Source organism: Nyctibius grandis, chromosome 11 (genome assembly GCF_013368605.1).
Source record: "Nyctibius grandis isolate bNycGra1 chromosome 11, bNycGra1.pri, whole genome shotgun sequence".
In the NCBI taxonomy this organism is placed as follows: domain Eukaryota; kingdom Metazoa; phylum Chordata; class Aves; order Nyctibiiformes; family Nyctibiidae; genus Nyctibius; species Nyctibius grandis.
In genome coordinates this window covers 19,783,101-19,802,586 of record NC_090668.1, presented here as the reverse complement: position 1 = coordinate 19,802,586, position 19,486 = coordinate 19,783,101, and the positions used below count along the sequence as shown (strand labels likewise).

Below are 19,486 nucleotides of genomic sequence, written 5' to 3'. Positions count from 1 at the left end.
TCCCATGTCTCACTCAATGTATACCCTCCCCGACTATAACAAAGGAGGAAGGGGTGTGATATGCAGCTTCTTAATTACCTACACAATCCTCAGCACCATGTCAGCTTGTGCTGTGACTTGAGCAGGGATCCATTTGAAAAAATAAAAAAGTCCATTTGCATGAATAGTCATTATTACAGATCTGAATTAGTTTTCCCTAATATTCTTTTCTAGAGTTTCTTTTTGCTAGGTGTTTCTTCTCAGTTCCTTGTCTTAAATATTCAGTTGCATAATGTTAAATACGCCAGGGAATGATTGAATCAATTTAGCTGGTAAAATGATCCCATATATCCAGAATACATACTAGTACGTTAAGTTTCTGAAGCACTTAAACGTTCGGAAATATAGGAGCCATATATTTGCAAGATATTATCCTATTGTAATAATTTAATGGGAAATAAAGTGATTCCATTATAGTTTATATGAAACACCTGAGGTTCTTCAGGATCAGGACTACACAAATGCAAGTCTTCTATTATATTGGAAATTTGTATTGTGTTGTATTGTACCTGTGCAGAAATTAAGGGATCTAGAACTTAACCCAAATCTCTCACACAGCAATACAGAGAGGTGATTAATTCTTCAGTCTCAGCAGTGAAATCTGGTTGGAGGAGGATTAGAGCAGGGGTCTAGTGTATCACACAGATGGATGGAGATACCATGTGTTTCCTTTTCCTCAAGTACAGTATATCTTATTTCCTCTAGTGCAAAATTTAAAGTGAATCTAAAGCAGAATGTGTGATGTCAAGGTGTCATCACTGGTGTTACTTGGTCTTGATTAAAAATAAGTTTAGGGCATCTTTCTGCTCCCCAAATTCCAAGCTTCCACGTAGCTGTAGCTGCAAAGACAGGGGAATTTTCTTGTAAATGAGATTAATATAATTTAAAGATATCCTTCTTCAACTGCCGGTAATAAGGGATGCTGTCATGGAAAACCACCCCACATTTAACATTTCTGTGTGATACAGAATTTTCTCAACTTTGAGGTAGCCAGACCAAACCAAAAAAGAGAGATGTAATTTAGAATTTAGATGTAAATTCTGCAGAAATGCTACTGTGTGTTAAATATTGTGTAGTATGATCAGTATGTCCATCAGAGACTTTTAAAATGTGTTATGGATATGGTTCCACATATTCACTGGCCAGATGGCATGAAAAGTACTCAGTATCCAAACAAGGATCTCAGTGCCTCTGCACCGCAGATGCACTGCAGCTCTGTGTAGCATGAAGTTCACTGTTCTGAACTGATCCCCAAATTTGGTGTGTTTCTGTTTCAGAGCTCCCGTGACAAGGATGTCATCCTGAATATTCTCAGTGTCCTCACTGACCTGCTCTCTCTGGGTAAGGAAACAAAGCTCGGGGGCAATGCCTGCGGGCTAGGGGCAGAAAGTGGGTCCTCAAACAGGTCAGGGAATTCATACCTGCATAAACTCAGCCAGGTATTTGCAAGGTGAAAAAAACATGAATTGTACCTCTAGATCAGCAGTCCTTACACTTGTGTTTGGAAAACTGAGCTTTTCCAGTAAGTTAAAGAGGAAAAAAAACAACACAAAGTCTTCATTGTTTTTAGTTTAAAAGATGCCTGTGAGTTTCAAGGTATTTCGTAACCCCTGGCAGTCAACCACTGGAGACGTTCACCACTGCCATTGGAGACAGGGAGAGGAGCCTGACTTCCCAGAGCACAGGGACTCTCTAATGGAGAGAGTTCAACATCTCCCCAAAAGGCACCTCCACCTTGGGGCTGCAGGGAAGGCATGTTGCTGCATGTGCCCAAGCCACATGAAAAAATAAATGAATTGGCAAAATAACTGAAAAAATAATTAAGTTCCTTTTCCTTCCTGCTCCACCTCAAAAATGTCATTTGATAAACAATTCTCAGCCCAACCAAGCTGCTGCCTGCAGGGGCTGCATTGGCACGTTCTGGAGCCTCCTGCGTTCCCTGCTTCTCAGAGCCCCACCGCAGATATTGCTCATCCAGCTGGGCCTCTCTTTTGAAGCCCTGCAGTGCTGTTCCTCAGTCAGATGGAAGAATTGCCTACATGGAGGAGACTGGTACTGTCTCCCCTCCAGGAGCTGAACGTGCGGCTTCCTCCAACCACAGAGCCTGAAGTCGCTGCCGAAGTCGCCCATGGATCAATGTCTGTTGACACAGCAGGGCTCACAGGATTAGTGTGTGGTTTCTTTGGAGACCTAGATTTGTTTGAAAGCTGTCTCTAAAGCTTCCCTAGGATTCCTTTTCATTTGGCAGAAGCCCATTGCAGCTTTAGTCCTTTGCTTGTTTAATTTCCAGTATCTAAGAAAAGATCACTGAGCCTTCTGCTCCTTTGAAATCTGTTGGTGTCTCTGTTTATTCTTCTCCGCTGCATTTCAACGCACAACAAAAAACTTCTGCAGGACGTGGGTTTGTAAAGATAACGTCTGCCAGAGCAAGAGGCAGCAGAGCGCATGGTTTCACCATGTCGCCAGGCCAGAGGCACCTGAGCGCCATGGTCAATTCTGCAAATGCCCTTGGGTTTACAGCAATAAAACACCATTGGAAGGCCACGGGAGCTTTGTGTGCTCCATGCAGGGTGACAGTTTGCGATAGCTGCGGCTCAGGACAGGGATGCTCTGAGCAGAGTCTCTCCTCTTTTCCGCAGGGACCGGCCGCAGAATTCACTATGTGATCAGCAAAGGGGGCAGCGAGGCACTGCTTCAGGCCCTTGCCACCGCTGCCTGGACCGAGCCACCCGACCACAGCACCCTTCTGCCCCTGCTTCGGCTGCTGGCCAGGGTTGGCCAACGAGGTACTGCTGAGTGGTGAGGGACTTCTTGGGTGAGGGGCTCAAAACTCACAGACATCCTCAGCAATAATCAGCACTGGGATGTGCCTGATAGACAGCTGTGAGTTTGGTTTTGGGGGGGTGCCGCTTCTCTGTGGCTTGGCCAGGTAGAGATCCTGCAACAAGGCAGGGAGGGCGTACACATGCGTCGAGCTGCTTCTTACACAGGTTTCATCCATGTTCTGCCTTAGGTTAGCCTCGTGGTTGAAAGCCCCCCAGCAGAAATTTTATTTTGTTTTCCCTTAACCTAAGCGAATCTTAAAATATGATTTCTCTTTGTTGGCCTGACCCGCAGGGAAGTGGCAGATCTTGACATACAGGAGGGTTTCCTGAGGCAGGGAAATGCCAGGGCAGCGGAGAGACCTGCCAGGAACCAGCAGCTCTCGCAGGAGAGAGAGACTGGTGGAATCATGCTCTACCCGCTTTGAGACAGAACCAGGAACATCCACAATAAAAAACACAAGATCAAGGGGATCCTGTATCCTCCACCCAACAGACAGAAGTCAGTAGCTTAAAGGAAAGGAGTGAATGGAGGCAAGTCTATGCTCGGGGCAACAGGTGAACCCCCTCCTTGCCTACCTTGCCTTCTCAGGTGCTTCTAGAGGTACAACAGGTATGAGGCTCTGGATGTGGAAGGTCAGTCAATTGATGATGTGGATGATGTTCCATCTACACCAGAGGCATTGCCAAAGTCAGAAAGGCCTATCCCCTGTATCACGACCACCTCCACAAGGAAGAAATGACAGATTATAGTTGTAGGTGACTCCCTTCTGAGGGGAACAGAGAGTCCAATATGCCACAGACCCTCCTCTTAGGGAAGTTTGCTGCCTCCCTGGGCCCAGTGTTAAGGAAACTTCCTAGCCTGGTGTGGCCCTTAAACTATTTTCCATTATTGCTTTTCCATGTGGGTGCCAATGAAGACACAATGCGAAGTCCAAGGGCAATCAAAAGAGACTTCAGGGCCTTGGGACGGTTGGCAAGGGAATACAGGGCAGAGGTAAATTTTTTCCTCATTGCAGGGGGTGTTGGACTAGGTCACCTTTAAAGGTCCCTTCCAACCCAAACCATTCTATGATTTGTATATGGTGACTCCAGGTAAATCTCATGTTTTCCCATTTTCGGTGAGAATAATGCTGATCTAACTCCTTGACACATTTGAATACCTTTGTTATGTGATCCTGACTTACAAGATTTGGTGCAAATACGTTCATCAGCACTGCTGCAGAGACGTGGTCTTTGTAATAGTTTGATTCTTATTTGCTTTTCACAGATAGGAAGTTTGGGTTGAAAGTGCAGAAGGCAGAAGCAACTGATATAATACTGAGCTTGGCAAGAAGAAACCTGGGCCACCATCTACACCTCACCCACTGCCTCTGGGTCCTGCGGGTTTGTGCTTCTAACGGTGAGTGCCTGGATTTTCCTCCTTTCCTCTGTATGACAGTGCCAGAGTTCTTTTTTTAGTCATTTCAGTGCAAAGAAACATCATTCCTGATTAAGGTTAGTGCCTGGACGCACCGTTAATACACAGAATGAGGCACAAAAGCCAGAACGACCGTAGGTAGAGGTGCTCCCCAGGGGGCCTATACAGCCTTTACAGCGTATTTCATCTGTGGACTATGAAAATAAAAGTGCTGTAATGAAAAATATTCATGTCAATGATCTCCTATTCTAGAATATAAACAGTCAACTCCTTTGCTCTGAGATTTAGGTACCTTAAGTCTCTGTGCAGTTCCCATTACCATAATAGCCAAATGTCTCACTATTGTTGGTTGTATTGATCCTCAGAGCAGCTCCACTAGAGAGGAAAATACAGGTGGAGAAATAGAAGGAGAGAGAAATCAGTTACTCATTCAAAGTCCCTCAGGAAGAATATATTAGATCCTGGTGTTCTGTCTAGTCTGCCACCCCCCAATACACACTCTCCCAGCTTTTCTTGCTTGGCAATGCCCTCATATTAAATGATTCAAGCAATGGGATTTCCAGTATGCTCTCCCAGGGTCATTACAGATTCATACAGGCTTTCCCTGCTATAGGGCAGAGTTTGTCAGCACAAATTTCCCTTTGCTCACTCTAACCCTGTCCTCTCTTTCCCCACATCTCTCACTCAGCAGATAATTCTTGTCAGCCATCCTGTCTGCAGCCTGCTATATGCATCCTAAGATTTAGCACTCCTGGCGCCCAGCCCTGCAGGTCCCTTCTATCTATACAGGAGCTAGCTTCATGCAATGGGATTTCTCAGGCAAGCAGCCAACCCTCAACAGTCAACCCCTCTCCCTGTGATAAGCAGTATTTGAAAGGCTGAGTGTGACTGAAAATGCAGCCAAGGCCAGAAGCTGAAACGTGCCTTTATTTGGGTTTCACAGCTGTGTAGTGACCCTGTGCTGCCTCCCACCCAAAATGATGATCTACACCCTTCCCTGCTCCCTGCTTCAGTGCACCTGCATCCCAATTCAGCTGCAGTTTTTGCACAGGTTTTAGGATGCACACTGCAGCCTGGCCTCCTTTCTGTTAACGCCAGATCCCAGAATCACCACTCAGCTCCTTTGCTGTTGCTCTCCAGGTACCTCCTGCACTCTCCAGATGTTCTTCCTCCTTCCATGAGTGCCTTTGACTCTGTGGGCTCTGTGGCCTGGCTGGGAAGCTGCAAGGGAGGTTAGGTGAAGGTCTGTGTGGAGGTGGTACCAAACTAGGAGATTACACGCTCCCAACCTTAAAGATTATTTTTATAGAGTGGAACTAGAGAGGATCCAGAAGCGTATAAAAATCTGAGAGTGTTTAGGTATGAAAGCAGAAAAGATGAGTCCTCGTCACAATCTCGTGCATCAGTTCTTTGCTCCAGGTCACTCCCTTCACAATCTCGGCCACCAGTTGCGTGTGGCAGCCTGTGCCCTTCTCTGGGGCAGGATGAGTTCAAGCAGCCTTGTCTACCGCCCTGTCTCTGATGAATTACCAGCTACTGTAAAACTAGCTGGCAAGCCTTGCAAAGCTTTCTATCACAGGACAACTTGGCGGGGACAGGGTAGGACTGCAGGAGATGATGGGCTCTCTGGCAGCTCTGTGGTGACCACTGGGAGATATTTACAAAACAGCCAAAACCCAGCAGTGGGCAGGTAGCCATGTCTCCCTCTGGCTGCTCTTAATTACTGATCCTTTCACCCTGTTCGCTTGCATTTCATATTTCAGGGCTGTATTCATCCCCTCTTTACATAGAAAACCTGTCTTACAACGGGGAGGCCTGGCTAAGCACTTAGTTTATGCATTGGGCATTTTTGGAATTGATTGCAAAATCTATCTATAAAAGTTCCCAATGTGTTAGCAAGTAAAGGATTAAAGGTAAAATTGACCTAGCTGAAATTAAGCTGCATCCAGAGGCATCCCCTCCCAATAAACCCGACTTCCATACTACTGAATAATAGCACAGAAAGAAAACTCAGTCCTTCATGCCCCTGTGAAATAAACTCTCCTCATGGAGTTGCCTGTGGGAAATGCGGGATGAATTTGAGCCCTGTCATTTTGCTGGCAGATGACACCATTTAACTAGGATTTGTTCTCTGGGGAGTACAATATTTACAGTAAAAGGGGCTTTGGGGAACTTGAGGAAGAACTGCAGCATTTGAGATCTGATTTTGCATCTGATCTTGGTCAGGTTGTGTCCACAGACAGCTTTGTTCTTCAGTTCCTGTGTTTCTAAAATGACCTGTGAAGCCCAGTTGAGAGCTCAGCGAAATCTGCTGCCCCAGGGGCAGCTACTCCCTTCCCTGCATCACCTCTAAACACAGTGTTGCAGACTGCCTGCTTCAGATCTGACTGCTTTTCTCTTCTGTTGGCTTAGTTACCACAAGAACCACACTTGGCATCAACGGAGCCATGGAGCTGCTTTTCAAAGTCATCACCCCGTACAGCAAGAGACACGTCAGGACAGTCAGGTAGGCAGTAGCCCCAAGGGTACTCATCTTTTCAGGACAGCAAGAAATAAAATTTTGGTTCCACTTGGAGAGGCAAAGAAATCAGAAATGGATGCACAATTTCCACTCACTTTAAATCTGCAGGGTTTTTTAAGAGGCAGAAATAGTTCCCTGAAGGACACGTTAATGCTGTGATTCATCATATGATTCATGCTGGTGGCCATTTATTTCTAGTGTACCCTATACAGCAATGGCAGTTTCATTGCAAGATATTGTCCTTCATATCCCAGTCTGGACTGGATTTTGAGAAGCATGTGCTGGCAGCAGAAAAGCCTCTCCCGCCTACCCCTTAGCAAGAACCTCCTGCCACCACCAGCCCGGGGGCAGGTACAGTGGAATTGTGGCAGTGCTTCCTTGTCCTTCTTTTGCAGATGGTTGTGACCAGGTCATTATTATGTTTTTGAAGTATGACAGTTCTTACTAGTATTAATCTGGGTGTATTTTTAAGCCCATCCAAAATATTTCAAATAGTTTTTTTCTGAACACAGCAAGTCCATTTTATATCTCCATCTTAATGCTGAACATCAGTCCTCAAGTTGTCCATTCTGACCATGTCCTCAGATGCCTTTCAAGGCAAACTTTGTAATGTGGAAAACATCCACAGAAGATCATAACACATTTCTGTGGCTTGCTCATTACAAACAGGAGGAAGAAGTTACTGCTATGACCTGTGTCCACACAATCACATTTGCTTAAGCAACACAGAACCTGCCAGTTCTCCTGCTTAGACATGCAATGCCTTTTGGAGCTCATGGTCCCTACTTGTTCATGCATGTCTCAGCAAGGACATGGCAACATTCAGTCATTTTTGGCTTCTGCATGGACCTGACATGGGTGCGGTTCGTGGCCGGTGATTCCTGGGGAAGTAGCTTTAGGTTGAGCACTGTGTGTAGGTGAGAAGTGGACGGACAGATATGGCACAACAGTTTGACCACTACTTGCTTAGCTGTGGTTGAAGTGGGGACCAGTCACTCTGGATGAGGGCGCCAGTAAATAATGTCCATCCTGCTGTTACTGTCAAAGACTGATACCAGTTCCCCCAATATCTCCAGTTACACAATATATTGCATGGGAAGGGATTTGAATTACTTTCCACTAGCCACAAGTGATGATCTTGCACGTCAACACATGGTACTGTGGTTTGCTAAATGCAGCATTCTTCCACTACTACTGCCTACACGCCTGGGGCTATAAAAAAAATTTGAACAGTTTGCTTTGCTGAGGAAGATACTGAGTGGGCCCAGCAGACGCACAACTTCCTGCAGCTGCCTTGTTAATGGAGGCCAACTCACTTTTCCCTGCATTTTTGGCTTTCTAGTATAGTGCTAAGTACCTGGAACTTCTTCACAGCTTCAGTTCTCTCTTAGATTACGTCTGACTCCTCTACATGGTCCAAAAGTATATCAGGATGTTTTCTGCACAGAGGTTTGCATATTACCCAACTCAAAGGATATTATCGCTAGGATATTATTCCTAGGATATCTGAGCACTCTTCAAGATTCCCCTCAGGCCTCATGTTATAACTTCAATCTTTAAGACTCAGGGAGTCTGGAGAACTGCTTTATGTATGACAGGGGTGCCCAGGATGAGTTAGACCCAGAGCTGGACTTGACTTTTGAGGCAACCAAAAGTGATTGATGGGTCCATGCCTGAGCTTAACTAAGTAAGCAAATCCCGCTCAATTCCCTGGTTTCCTTCCTATGGAAGTGTTGGCTGTGATTAGACTAGTGTTAGTTCTACTTCTGTGATAGCCTCCTAGGTCAGGATCTGTGTCTAACGGGACTTGGGTCTGTATCAGTTCTCTGTTTAGCAAAGAGACTGGCTGTATAAAGGCATTTTAAATGAATTTTGTGCAAAGCTGCTTTTTCCATTCACTGTTTCCTCTGAGGAAAGTGGAAAACTTGGTATCTGTTACACACTTCTAGCCTGGCTTTTTGCTGAGATTCATTTGGAGATGCAGCTAGTGCCACTGAGGGTTGCTGTAATGTAGGCTGTAAAGTGGTCTAGAATACTCACTTCTAAGCAGAAAGGGAAAGAAATAGCCTTCAGAGAAACACACTGCTTTTGACTGAAATTATTCCAGATTGTCAATGTGCAATATTTGTGTTTTTCTTCCTTCTGTCTGATGTACAAGAACTGTTTTGAACTCTTCTGTGGACCTTTTTTCCCATTCGGGACACACAGACACACCAGAAAATGCAAACTCAAAATTTCCCGCAATAAAACTCCATTTTTATTGCTAATAAGCCATTTTATTTATGGCTGAAAAGCTTGGATTTATTTTCCCTTTGGAAAAAAAGTTATCTTATATGTTAATTGTTGTCTGCCTGAGCTTCCTCATCAGTAGTTCAGTCTCCTAATTTCCTTTTTTTCCTGAAATATTTGTGCTCTTAAGACATATTTGTATGAGCGTGCAAACAGAGGCTAAAATCTTTCCTGGTACCTAGCTCACGGAAAAAGGTGATTTGGCTCCCACCTACACTTGGTTTAACAAGCAAGACCCATAAATCAGCTGAAGCCTGGTAGCCACTCAGCTGGCCTGCCTAGGGCTCAAAGCTGCTTCTTTCATTTAATAACTAGGAGCAGCTGAGAAGGTCAATGGCTCACTGGAGACAGCCTGTTTTACATCAGAAGAAGCACACAAGCCTGTTTTGTTTTAATAAATGATTGCAACCTATTTAAAGGCACTAGTTTCTTATTATTCAGTAGGGGTTTTCCTTGCTTGTGGTCCATTTGGAAATACTGCTCTCACTGGGGAAAGCGGCTTCAAGAGATGTTGTTGACAAGAATTTAGATCCTAAAACCAGAAGTCCAGACTGTGGAGTGGATTACAGATCTTCTTTCCCAGCATTAGCGAATGCCTGGGATAGCTACAGTCTGAAAATCCCAGGCATCTTTACAGTTCATCGGGAAATGGAGGTGGGTATGTGTGAAAATATTCTTCTATTTTTTGAGCTGCTCTAGTTAAAAATTAACAGGGTGACTGAGGGAGGAAGCTTATGGATGAGTTTTCTGAGATGGGGAGAAAGAATAAAAAGGGGTCATGTGCTTTGTCTAGTTCAGCATGTGCTCCTGGTCATCTAATACTAGTGTAGCTCCTCCTAAAGTTGCAGTGGCCATGCTGAAATCTGGAGTGGGTTATTTTGGTGTAGTTAGATGGTAACAAAAACATCTGCTTCTTTTTGGCTATGAGTATGGAACTTGAAGAGAACACTAGTTTGTAACCTGCTTATGGAGGAAAACTCCAATGTCCTCCCAGCAAGCCTCTGATCCTCCCTTTGCATTTGCCCTTGATACCTTCCCTCTGCTTCATAACTATGTGCCACCATGCTTTGCCTTGCTGCTGGGAAGGAACAGCTGGCAACTGTGGGGGCTGAGATTACCCTTATTCTTTGATCAGCTGCCAGGAATGCAGCATTGAAAATGCACCACTTCTCTTGTGAATACACTCGCATTCTCCCATCCTGGGCAGCAGCAGGACCAAGGTCGCTTTAAGAATCTGCCCTGGAGAGAGCACTATGAGAGCTATTTATTTAGCCAGCTAAGATGTGGAAACAAGATACATAGTTCTATTTATTTTTCCCAGTGGCAAAGCCCTGGGTTATTTAGACGTAGTCTCCCATACTCCAATTGACCTTCTCTGGGTGCATGCAAAGTAGCTCTGATTCCCCTGAGACTGTGACTCATGGACTTTATTGGTCTTCATTAGGCATTTGAGGTCTGCAGGTTGCTGGTGCCATAACTGTGTGGATCTCTCCAGGGCTACCTATATCTCCAGTAAAAGCCACATGAAAAAATGTGAAACTCACTGAGGTTTAAAGAACTCTTGAGTTAAGCACTGTGCAATCCAAGTGTGATGGAGACTCTAGACTATCTTGCCCACCTCATGATGCTGTGCTGCAGAGAAAGTTTTCTGATACCTTGTATAGGGGCAGTTTAAAATAAAGCCAGATGATGTTCTGTTTTTCTCAGTTCTGTTTATGTCAGTAGCTGTGATATCTAATATGAGTGTGTGTGTGTGACACTCAAATCTTCACTCCATCAACACCACCTCTAATGCAACATCCCTGATGCCCCACGAAGTGCAATGACCCCTGCTCCTTTCACCTTCCATCTTATTCCCTGTATGTTCCATATGTTCTACTCTTCTCCTATTTTCCAGTGTCCCTTTCAACACCTTTGCTCATTTTCCCAACTTTTTCTGAGAGATATTTGTATGTGTTGTGGGCAGAAGGATGTAGAATGTGACAGTGGCAGATGTTTGTGATCTGGCCAACCATGAGCTGGGTCTCTTCTGCATGACTGTCTCCAGGTGGCCAAGCATCAGATATCCTCCCCAGGCTGCTGGCATGTCAGGCTGATGGCTTTGAAGGCTGTATGTTGTCTGTGGCTACATGTTGTGAGGGCCTCTTCTAGGGCTCCTCAAGTTGAAGGTAGACTATCAAAGTGAGTGAAAACAAAAATCCAGAACTTATAATTCTTTGATATGAAGAAGACCTGTTCTTTAGAAGATGGCAAATGATGGTGTGACTCGTTCTCTCTATTGTGTTATCTTTTTCTGTTGTTAAAAGGTTGGCAAGCAATCTTATTTCTGCTGTTTTATTTAAAGCAATTTAAAGAGTCTTTTGAAAGTCTTCGTTTCTCAAAGCTCTTTGTGAGTACATCTATTTACCTTAGCTGGCTAAGGGTAAGTGTTCAGATAAACCTCATACAAGAGACTGCAACAAGAATGAGTATTCATCAGAATGAAAAACTCTGTGAATATTCACAAAACTTGGCTTTCTGCACTGGGCTGTTCCAGTAAAGTTTGACTACTTAATTAAAAGTGGAAAGTGAATAAAAAAGGTCTGGGAATGGTGCCAAATTAATTCAGCAGAAAATATGATATGCAGAAATTATCTGTTTTGCTCATGTCCAGCATTACCTACTTCTGACACTTGATCATAATTCTCCTTATGCTTGGTGCTTATTGGATGGTCCCAGCTCCTCAACACTTGCCTATAATCTCCCTTTCCATTAAAGGGAGGAAATCCTCTCATGTACCTCTATTCTATACCATCTGAGGTGGATATCTGGACTCCTCACATACTAAAGGAAAAAAGAAGCAAGGTTCTCTTCACCCGTAGCAAATATTTGCCTCTAGAGACTTTAGGTGGCCTGGAAGTTTTTCTTTCTCTCTGCTGACCGGAGGATGAGTCTAGACTGGGTAACTTGGAAGTAGCATGATGGGCATTTAAGGTTGGACTGGGTAAATGGTTGCTGAGAGAGATTTGGAAAATGCAGTCTTCTCCAACTACTGTCAGGGCTCAGAACCCAGGAGGAAAGGAGAACACCACATGTGTCTTTTCTTTGGTGATGGGTGCTCAGGGGTGATTTGAGGTGAGGAGTGACTCATTAATCTGAACCATGCGAGAATAATGATGATACTGTTGCTATGGTAAGGAAGTGATACCTAATCACATACTTCTGTCACAATGTGAGCTGAGAGGAAGATTTTTACAGGAGTACTGAAAGCAAACTTCATGCAAATGAAGAGAGGAATAACAAGGTGATCAAGAGAACACATCTAAAGCTAAAAGCCCAAATCTGATGAGTCCATATTTAATTAGGCATTGTGTCAGATTGACCAAGGAGAATACAAAGGCCCTGGAAATTCTGAAGATACAAGTTAAGAGGCTGTATATAGCTTCAAAATAGGCTTGGAATATATGAATATACATACATTACTCTGCTTTTCTATAAAACTTGTTTTGTTTGCACATAACTGGGATTCTGTTCTCCCATCTTGGAACCAGAACTTTTGAGGCAAGGTAAAATGTAAGTGGTGAGCCCATAGTGTTGAAAAGTGACCAAGTTGCTACATCAGCAAATGCTTGTGAAAGTGATCTCCTGTGACCCTAATGACAACAGAAGAAAACAAAACAGCAGTGGGCTATGCCTGTTTGACAAAGAGAGGAGACATGTAGCAGGGATGACCTGAATACTAGAATTATCTCTTCTGTTAAGAAGGATGGAGACACACATGGAAGAAATCCAATCGCAAATGCATCCTAGACCCAGTGCAAGCAGTTAGAGTTTTCTCAGCCTTAATCCTGGCTATGTTCTTGCTCATGGACCACCATATACGTTTGCTGCAATTCCATCTCCTGGATTGTTCTAAATTTTCGTCTGTTCTCTGCTTGAACAGAAGAACATATTGCATGGCCATTGCCAGCCATTTTGAGAATTAGAAGAAACTCAACACACCAACGTGGTGATTAGTTCCTCTGCAACCTGATATGGTAGTTGCTGTGATTGGTTCTTTTTGAGGAATGCTCCATATACAGCTTCATGCCTTTATTTGGCAACAATTCCTGATAAGAGATCAAAAGAAAATAATCCTTAATTCCTTTTGTTAGTCTGTGTTTTGCTATTAATTGTGTTGAGCAGTTTGGATATTTAATTGGAAACTAACAAACGATTCTATTGGAATGTGGTCAGAATTAATCAATGCTTAGTGCATGCTTATTCTCAAATTGCTATTTGGTTCATTTGATCCCTGTAGAAAATTCACAGGAGGGGCTGAAATTTCTTTTGAGCTATGTCACAACTAAATGACATGCTTCCCATCTGGCCTTGGTCTACACAGGATTTAGCCTAGAATTCCTGCTAAATAAAACTGGTAAATACTGTTCTAAACTAGATGATGCTAGCAACAAGGGAAAAATTTAAAGTCTTTAAAATTCTTGTTTATATCAAGTGTCTCTTCAACTTGACTAATATATCAGATAACATGGAGCAGAGATGGGTACGTCACTGAGATGATAAGTAAATAAACCCTAGTGTTCAAATTTAATGCAATGAGCCATTGTAATAGAAGAAATTATCTTGGAGCCAAAGGTGTCCCAATTTATGCAGTTCCTTCTGTTCTTTTTACAGTCTGTGTGGTTCCTCTCAAAGAATGACCTCTTCTAATATTAATAATAAGTTATAAAATCTCATTTCAGACTGATGATATCTCAGTGCTGCTTTGCAGAGTAAATAGAGTTGCATTGCAAAATTATACTTTACTGGCATTGTACCGTTAATAGCAGCAGAAGAGAGAAATGGAAAAATTAAGAGGTAGAGGCAAGGGAGAAGAGATGCTTTCAGATGAGATTTGAAAATAGATGAAGAATTGATGAGGCAGAGAGGAATGCCATACACCAAGGTTGTTCCAGATGGCCAGACAAACGTTGCATACAGAAGCCCTGGTGCCATCTCTTGGTAGCCTCTGGTATGGCAAGATTAAGCACAGATACACCTATCTCTGGCATAAAAAGTTGGCAAACGAACACTATATAAGGAGAAATCAATTTCTAAGCTTAACTTGATATGGCATGGGAAGGGAGGAACTGGTTTATAAATGGACCCGCTTGGTGAGACTGTTATTTTGAAAGAGATGTTTGCTTTTTTTCTTTTAGTTCTAGCTTATGTTTTACTTCAATTTCAGGTAGAAGTAACAGTTTGAAAAAGAAGCAATGCTTTCAAATGAAGGCCTTTCTTTGCTTGCCCATTTTTTCTTCCCCTTTGGTGAGCTAGCGGGTTATATTTGGAAAGATAGTATGAGGGCAAATAGCTCCTGTTCTCAAGTTCTTGACTTTTCACACCCAGTAGCTATGGCAGATGCAATTCATGGCTGACCTCACATGATGGCTTTAGCTATGTCTATACTGCAGGCAACTCTGTGCTGGTTAGGTGGGAGGGCTCTGCCCTAGCTTTGATTCACCTCGTTGTGCTAACAACTGTTAAGGCTTGCAGCAGGGCCTCCAGCGTGGGCTACCCAAGCTTCTTAGGACATATTATCCAGTCTGGGAGTATTATTCATGTTGCCATATCTGTCTCACTGTTGTTTTTTGTGCTAACTAGATTAAAGATAACACTTGGGTGCCTTGCTGCATTGCAATCATGTTGCCTCTTAGAAGCTCTCTACGAGGTGTATCTCCCACATAGCTGGGGAAACCACTGTCACTCCCATTCAAATGGGAGGTAGGACTTGACTTCATACACCAGGTGCATCTCAGAGTGTTTCCCAGAGTTAATTGAATTGTTAATGTTAATGATTCCTTGTAGCTGAGTATGATAGTCCCATAGAAGGATAGGTCAAGACTGGTATGTACTGGTTATGCGAAGCATTTTGTAAATAGCACAGAAGGAACAGAGTGGAATAAATCAAGATTAAAAAATTAGAACAGATCTAGAAGGATTACAAAAAATATTTTTTAGTCTAGGAAGAAATGAGGGTTTGGGATGATTTCTGGAAGTTGATGGGTTATCTGTGAGATGAGCAGGCAAGCTGCTGCTGATCTGGAGGTGCAGTGAGAAGGCTTTCACCAGCGGTGGTAGGGCTATAAAAGTAAAGGTGGCAAAAAGTCTAATGGTAGAAGGCAAAAGATCTCTCATGTCTGAAGTGATAATCTGAGACATGGTGCATTACTGTGGGCAAATCACCTCAGATCAGACTTCTCATATGCTCAATCTATACACTTAAAACTGTACCTTTCTGATGTCTTCCTAAGGGTAGTGAAGGTATGGTCAGTTGCGTCTGAGGTATTTGGTGAGGACCGAGATAGGGGCAAATGAGAAAGGGGAGAGAAAAGCAGCAGTGAATTTGTGAAAAGTTTTATGGTCAGGCAGGATGCAGTTGAAGTGGACTGTGGGGTGAATGTGGAGCTGGCAGAGTGAGGAGGGAGTGGAGAAACATGGTTGTGTGACCTTGTAAGCCTGTTTGAGGTAGATGTTAAGTGCCAAAGCTTTCAGAAAGCATCAGCCAGACAGCCCTGGGGGACCAGGACTGGAGGGCAGGGATTTCTAAGCAAAGCCTATCTGAATTTGCTTGTAGAGGTGATGAGCAGGTGCCCACTGTGCCTGTTTTCCTGCATCCATTTTCCTGTCTTAAGGAGACAAAGAATCTCCCCTCGGAAATCATTGAGTTGGGTAATGACGTGAATCTCTGATAGAAGCCAGAGAGTGAGTAGATAAAGCTGAGGGCACTCACTTGTGTGTCAGCGCATTTGAGAGCCCAGGAATCTCCTCTCCTTTGACTTTCTCTTGATTTATTGCCATTTCTCCTCCCACCCAGAAGCCTGTTATCCTTATGAAGAGGGTAGAAAGCAGCTGTAAAATCCTCCCCACAAAAGCTTTCGGTCCAAAGGTGGACAAGAGAAACTTGATGGAAAAAACAATGAAAGGAAGCCTCAGTGCAGAGCTTCTACAGCAACAATTTTGCACAATGCTGGCACCGAGCAGGTGCTGTCCCCACAAGGAAAACAGCCCTAAGAATTTCCTGGGGTTGCTGTGGCTTTTTTCCAGCTCTACCAGTGCTGGCTACGCTGGCAGCTGAAGTGTAAGCCAGTCTCTAGGACTATCGGTGGTTTTAGAGCACAACAATGATTAGACAAGCCCTGAGCAGAGCTGCAGGACACAGTGTCAAAGCCCTTAGCAACAGCCTTTCTACTGTAGGATTCCCTGTCCTGATGGCACTGTTGGAGCCACAGCAGCGGGGTAGTTGGTTTTAGCAATACAGAGGCAACACAATTGACTCATTTCCAGTGGGCACAAGAGACGTAGAACCAAAGTCTTCACAGTCTCTTTTGTGTAGTTATCGAACACTGATTATAGACGATAAAAGAGAAATTTTAAATACTCAAGTATTTACCAAGCGCAGGTGAAATGAGTCCTGTTACGGAGAGAAGGTTTTGTAAGAGCAGCACAGGTCTCTGGCTTGCTAATGCTGGCAGGGCTCTTGGTCTCTTTATCTGCAGGGCAACACTTGGAATGGCAGCAATGCCAGCAAAATCTGTAAATAAACCCAGAGCTGAGCTGCTCTGGGATATGTTCAGAGACAGGGCTTGGAACATGGAGGGGAGAACCTGAAAACTTGAGGAAGTGGCTGGTGAGGAAGAACAGGGCTGCTCACTCCTAATACGGCTGCAGCTCTGGGGATGGGAATGGAAACTCCCCCTGAAGTGTGAACCTTGGAAAGGTCATGGCTCCAAACCAAACTTTTACTCTTAGCCTGCAGCAACAGCCAGGCTATTGCAGAAGAAAAAAAAGATAATCATCCCATATCTTTGGCACATCTCCACATGTTTCCTTCCTCTCCTGTGTTAAATGGATATAGTTTGGGCTTTGTATGGGCCATAGGACATACATTGCAATGGCACAACAGCTCTCACTGTCTACTCAAAAGCTTCATTTCCTTCTTGGTTTTTATTGTTTTAAATCGCACTTACATCTTTGTGAATATTCCAGCTTTCACCACCTTCCAGACTTTTCTGTGTAGAAAAAACAAAGGCATGTGGAAGAACCATCCAGATAATGCTCATAAATAATTAAAAAGCACAGTAAAAATTATCCACATCACTTCATTATTATATTTACAGATCAAGTTCTACCAGCTTTGGCTTTGATATGTGCTGTTTTCAAATCCCAGAGTTTGGCTTGATTATATTAGATGGAAGATTTCCAATGACAGGAGAGAGGAGAAAAAAATATACTAACTTTTATTTCTTAGGCTTCTGCAAATTACTGCTTCAAAAAGCCCCTGCAGTTAAGTCAGTATGACATTGCAGCTTTCAAACAGCAAATATCAGGATAATTTGACTGAGTATTTGCTGCATTTTGGCTTGTTACTGACTTTTTCTTCCTTCTAAATCTGCCAGCTAAATGTTGTGAAGAACAGGCACCGGCACTAAGATGTGACCAGATTACTGTTTAATAAGGAATTATACATGTGTAACTGAAAAAATTAATCAGTCTGCAGTTGGCTAGATCAGCCACAACAGCCAGATGATGTATTTCAACCAGCCTTGCAAGCTCCATGATGGTGTAGTGACCTATGTTGCAGTCAAGGCTAGTGCATACTGCCTGCTCTCCAATCTCCTTGCATGTAGATGTGGGGATGAAGCCTGAGGCTGTGCTTTGGCTGCCCCTGGTAGTACAATCTTCCTGCTCATCCTCCCAAAGCCTTAATGCATCCCGTGTGTTGAATCTCAGTCACCAGTTGGGCAAAGTGCTATATGGAAAACAACATAGGTGATCGAACAGAGAATACTATTTCTCTGACTCTTGGGCATACTACTAAATTAAACATACTTCTCTTTCTTTCTCAGGACCCCTACCTTTGCCATTCCCATTGCCATCTTATACAGCCCACTGTTGCTCTTTGAAATGCTCAATATCTTGAGGTACTGTGGTGGCAGAGAGCCTCATCTCTGACCTGCAACCTGTAGGTTGCCTTCCCTGCAGTAAGATGTTCTGCTTCTGAGCTGCAGAGATGAGGACAGGACAAGGACAAATTCACAGCAGGTGTGGGAGTGCTGGTGCATCTGCTGCTGTTTGAGGCTGTGGCCTTTTGTGATGGTAGCTCAGCCTGCTGGCACAGGCAGCTTCTGCAGAAGATGCAACCTCATATGCAACATCTATCCTATTTAGCTTGAACCTGATCGCGTGTCCTCAGATGACTCTTCTGCCTTTCCTATCACAGCTTGGAGATCTTAATGTCCAGAAAGATGCTACAGGGCAGTGTGAAAGCTGCTTGTTTTCCACACCTCGTCTCTTTTTCCTGCAAAGATGTGTCTCTGTGTGTATACTACGCAACACAGCAGCATCCCCATTTCCCCTTCCCACCTGTCAAGTGAGACAGAAACCACAGAATGGCAAGAGGAGTTGAATAGGAGGATGGCTTTTTTTTTCTGCTAAACCTTTACTGAAAATCCCAGGCAAATTTAAGCTTTCCTCCCTGCTCTGCAATTGCTACATCTGTTTTCCCAAAGACTTCATGCTTGCTGTACTCACCTGCAGGAAAGTTGGTCAGTACTATATGTTTCTAGCACTGTTCTACATGTGTTTTGCAGTCCTTTCAACAACACACAGTAGGTAAAATTGGAATTTCTTTTGCATACAAGACAGATGGAAAAAATTCTTATAAACTGGCTATTGGTGTTGACAGAAGGGACTTGGGTCAGTGAGCACTGAGTTTTCTGAATGAATGTCCGGATTTTCAGAGATATTTAGATGAGATATTTAGACATGAAGATGAAAGGGAATGTAAGCATAACAGAAAGACGCTGGGCAGATTACAGGCCTAATTGATACAGTTAAAAGGTAGTTCTGATCTTAGTATACATGGGGCTTTGAAAAATCCTGCTGAGTGCTAGCTGCATGTTTAGATGCCTTTTAAATTCAGGTCAAGATGCCTAATGTGAATCTGTAAGAAAATGTTACTTAGTGTTTATGCATTGTTCTCAATTTGAGACTGATTTAATAGTACCAATTAAGCTTGGTATTGTGTACACACATGGCTTACAAACATATACCCCAGTATTTCCAAGCATGTTCATATTCAGCAGCATCAGTTAGGACCATCAAAGTGTAAAGTGCCCAATTCACAGTAAACCCAGTGCTGAAGGGCTAAGTGTGTGTTGGAGGGAACACAATCATCTGAAGAGATGAAAAGTGGGGGTAGTTGGAAAACAGGAGAAAATTGGTGACAGCTTCTGCATATTTTCTTCTATATATTTTGTTGAAATTCCACCTGCATGTGAGATTTTCAGGCGGTTCTAACTTTGACCCACCATCCTTTGGGATTTAGGTAGGAGCAATATATAGAAACTTGGGAAGCACATGGAAACTGATAAA

The 19,486-nt window shown here is 43.5% G+C and overlaps 1 protein-coding gene across 1 annotated transcript in view; it reads left to right on the top strand.

The window, feature by feature from the left end:
• Nucleotides 1-773: 773 nt before the first annotated feature.
• AGBL1 (AGBL carboxypeptidase 1) overlaps nt 774-19,486 on the top strand; it is a 262,527-nt gene continuing 243,814 nt past the window's right edge. The window contains exons 1-5 of the mRNA XM_068410767.1: nt 774-788; nt 1,317-1,380; nt 2,679-2,825; nt 4,132-4,263; nt 6,694-6,787. Of these exons, the coding sequence (XP_068266868.1) occupies nt 774-788; nt 1,317-1,380; nt 2,679-2,825; nt 4,132-4,263; nt 6,694-6,787 (452 nt within the window). The remainder of the gene's footprint in view (nt 789-1,316; nt 1,381-2,678; nt 2,826-4,131; nt 4,264-6,693; nt 6,788-19,486) is intronic.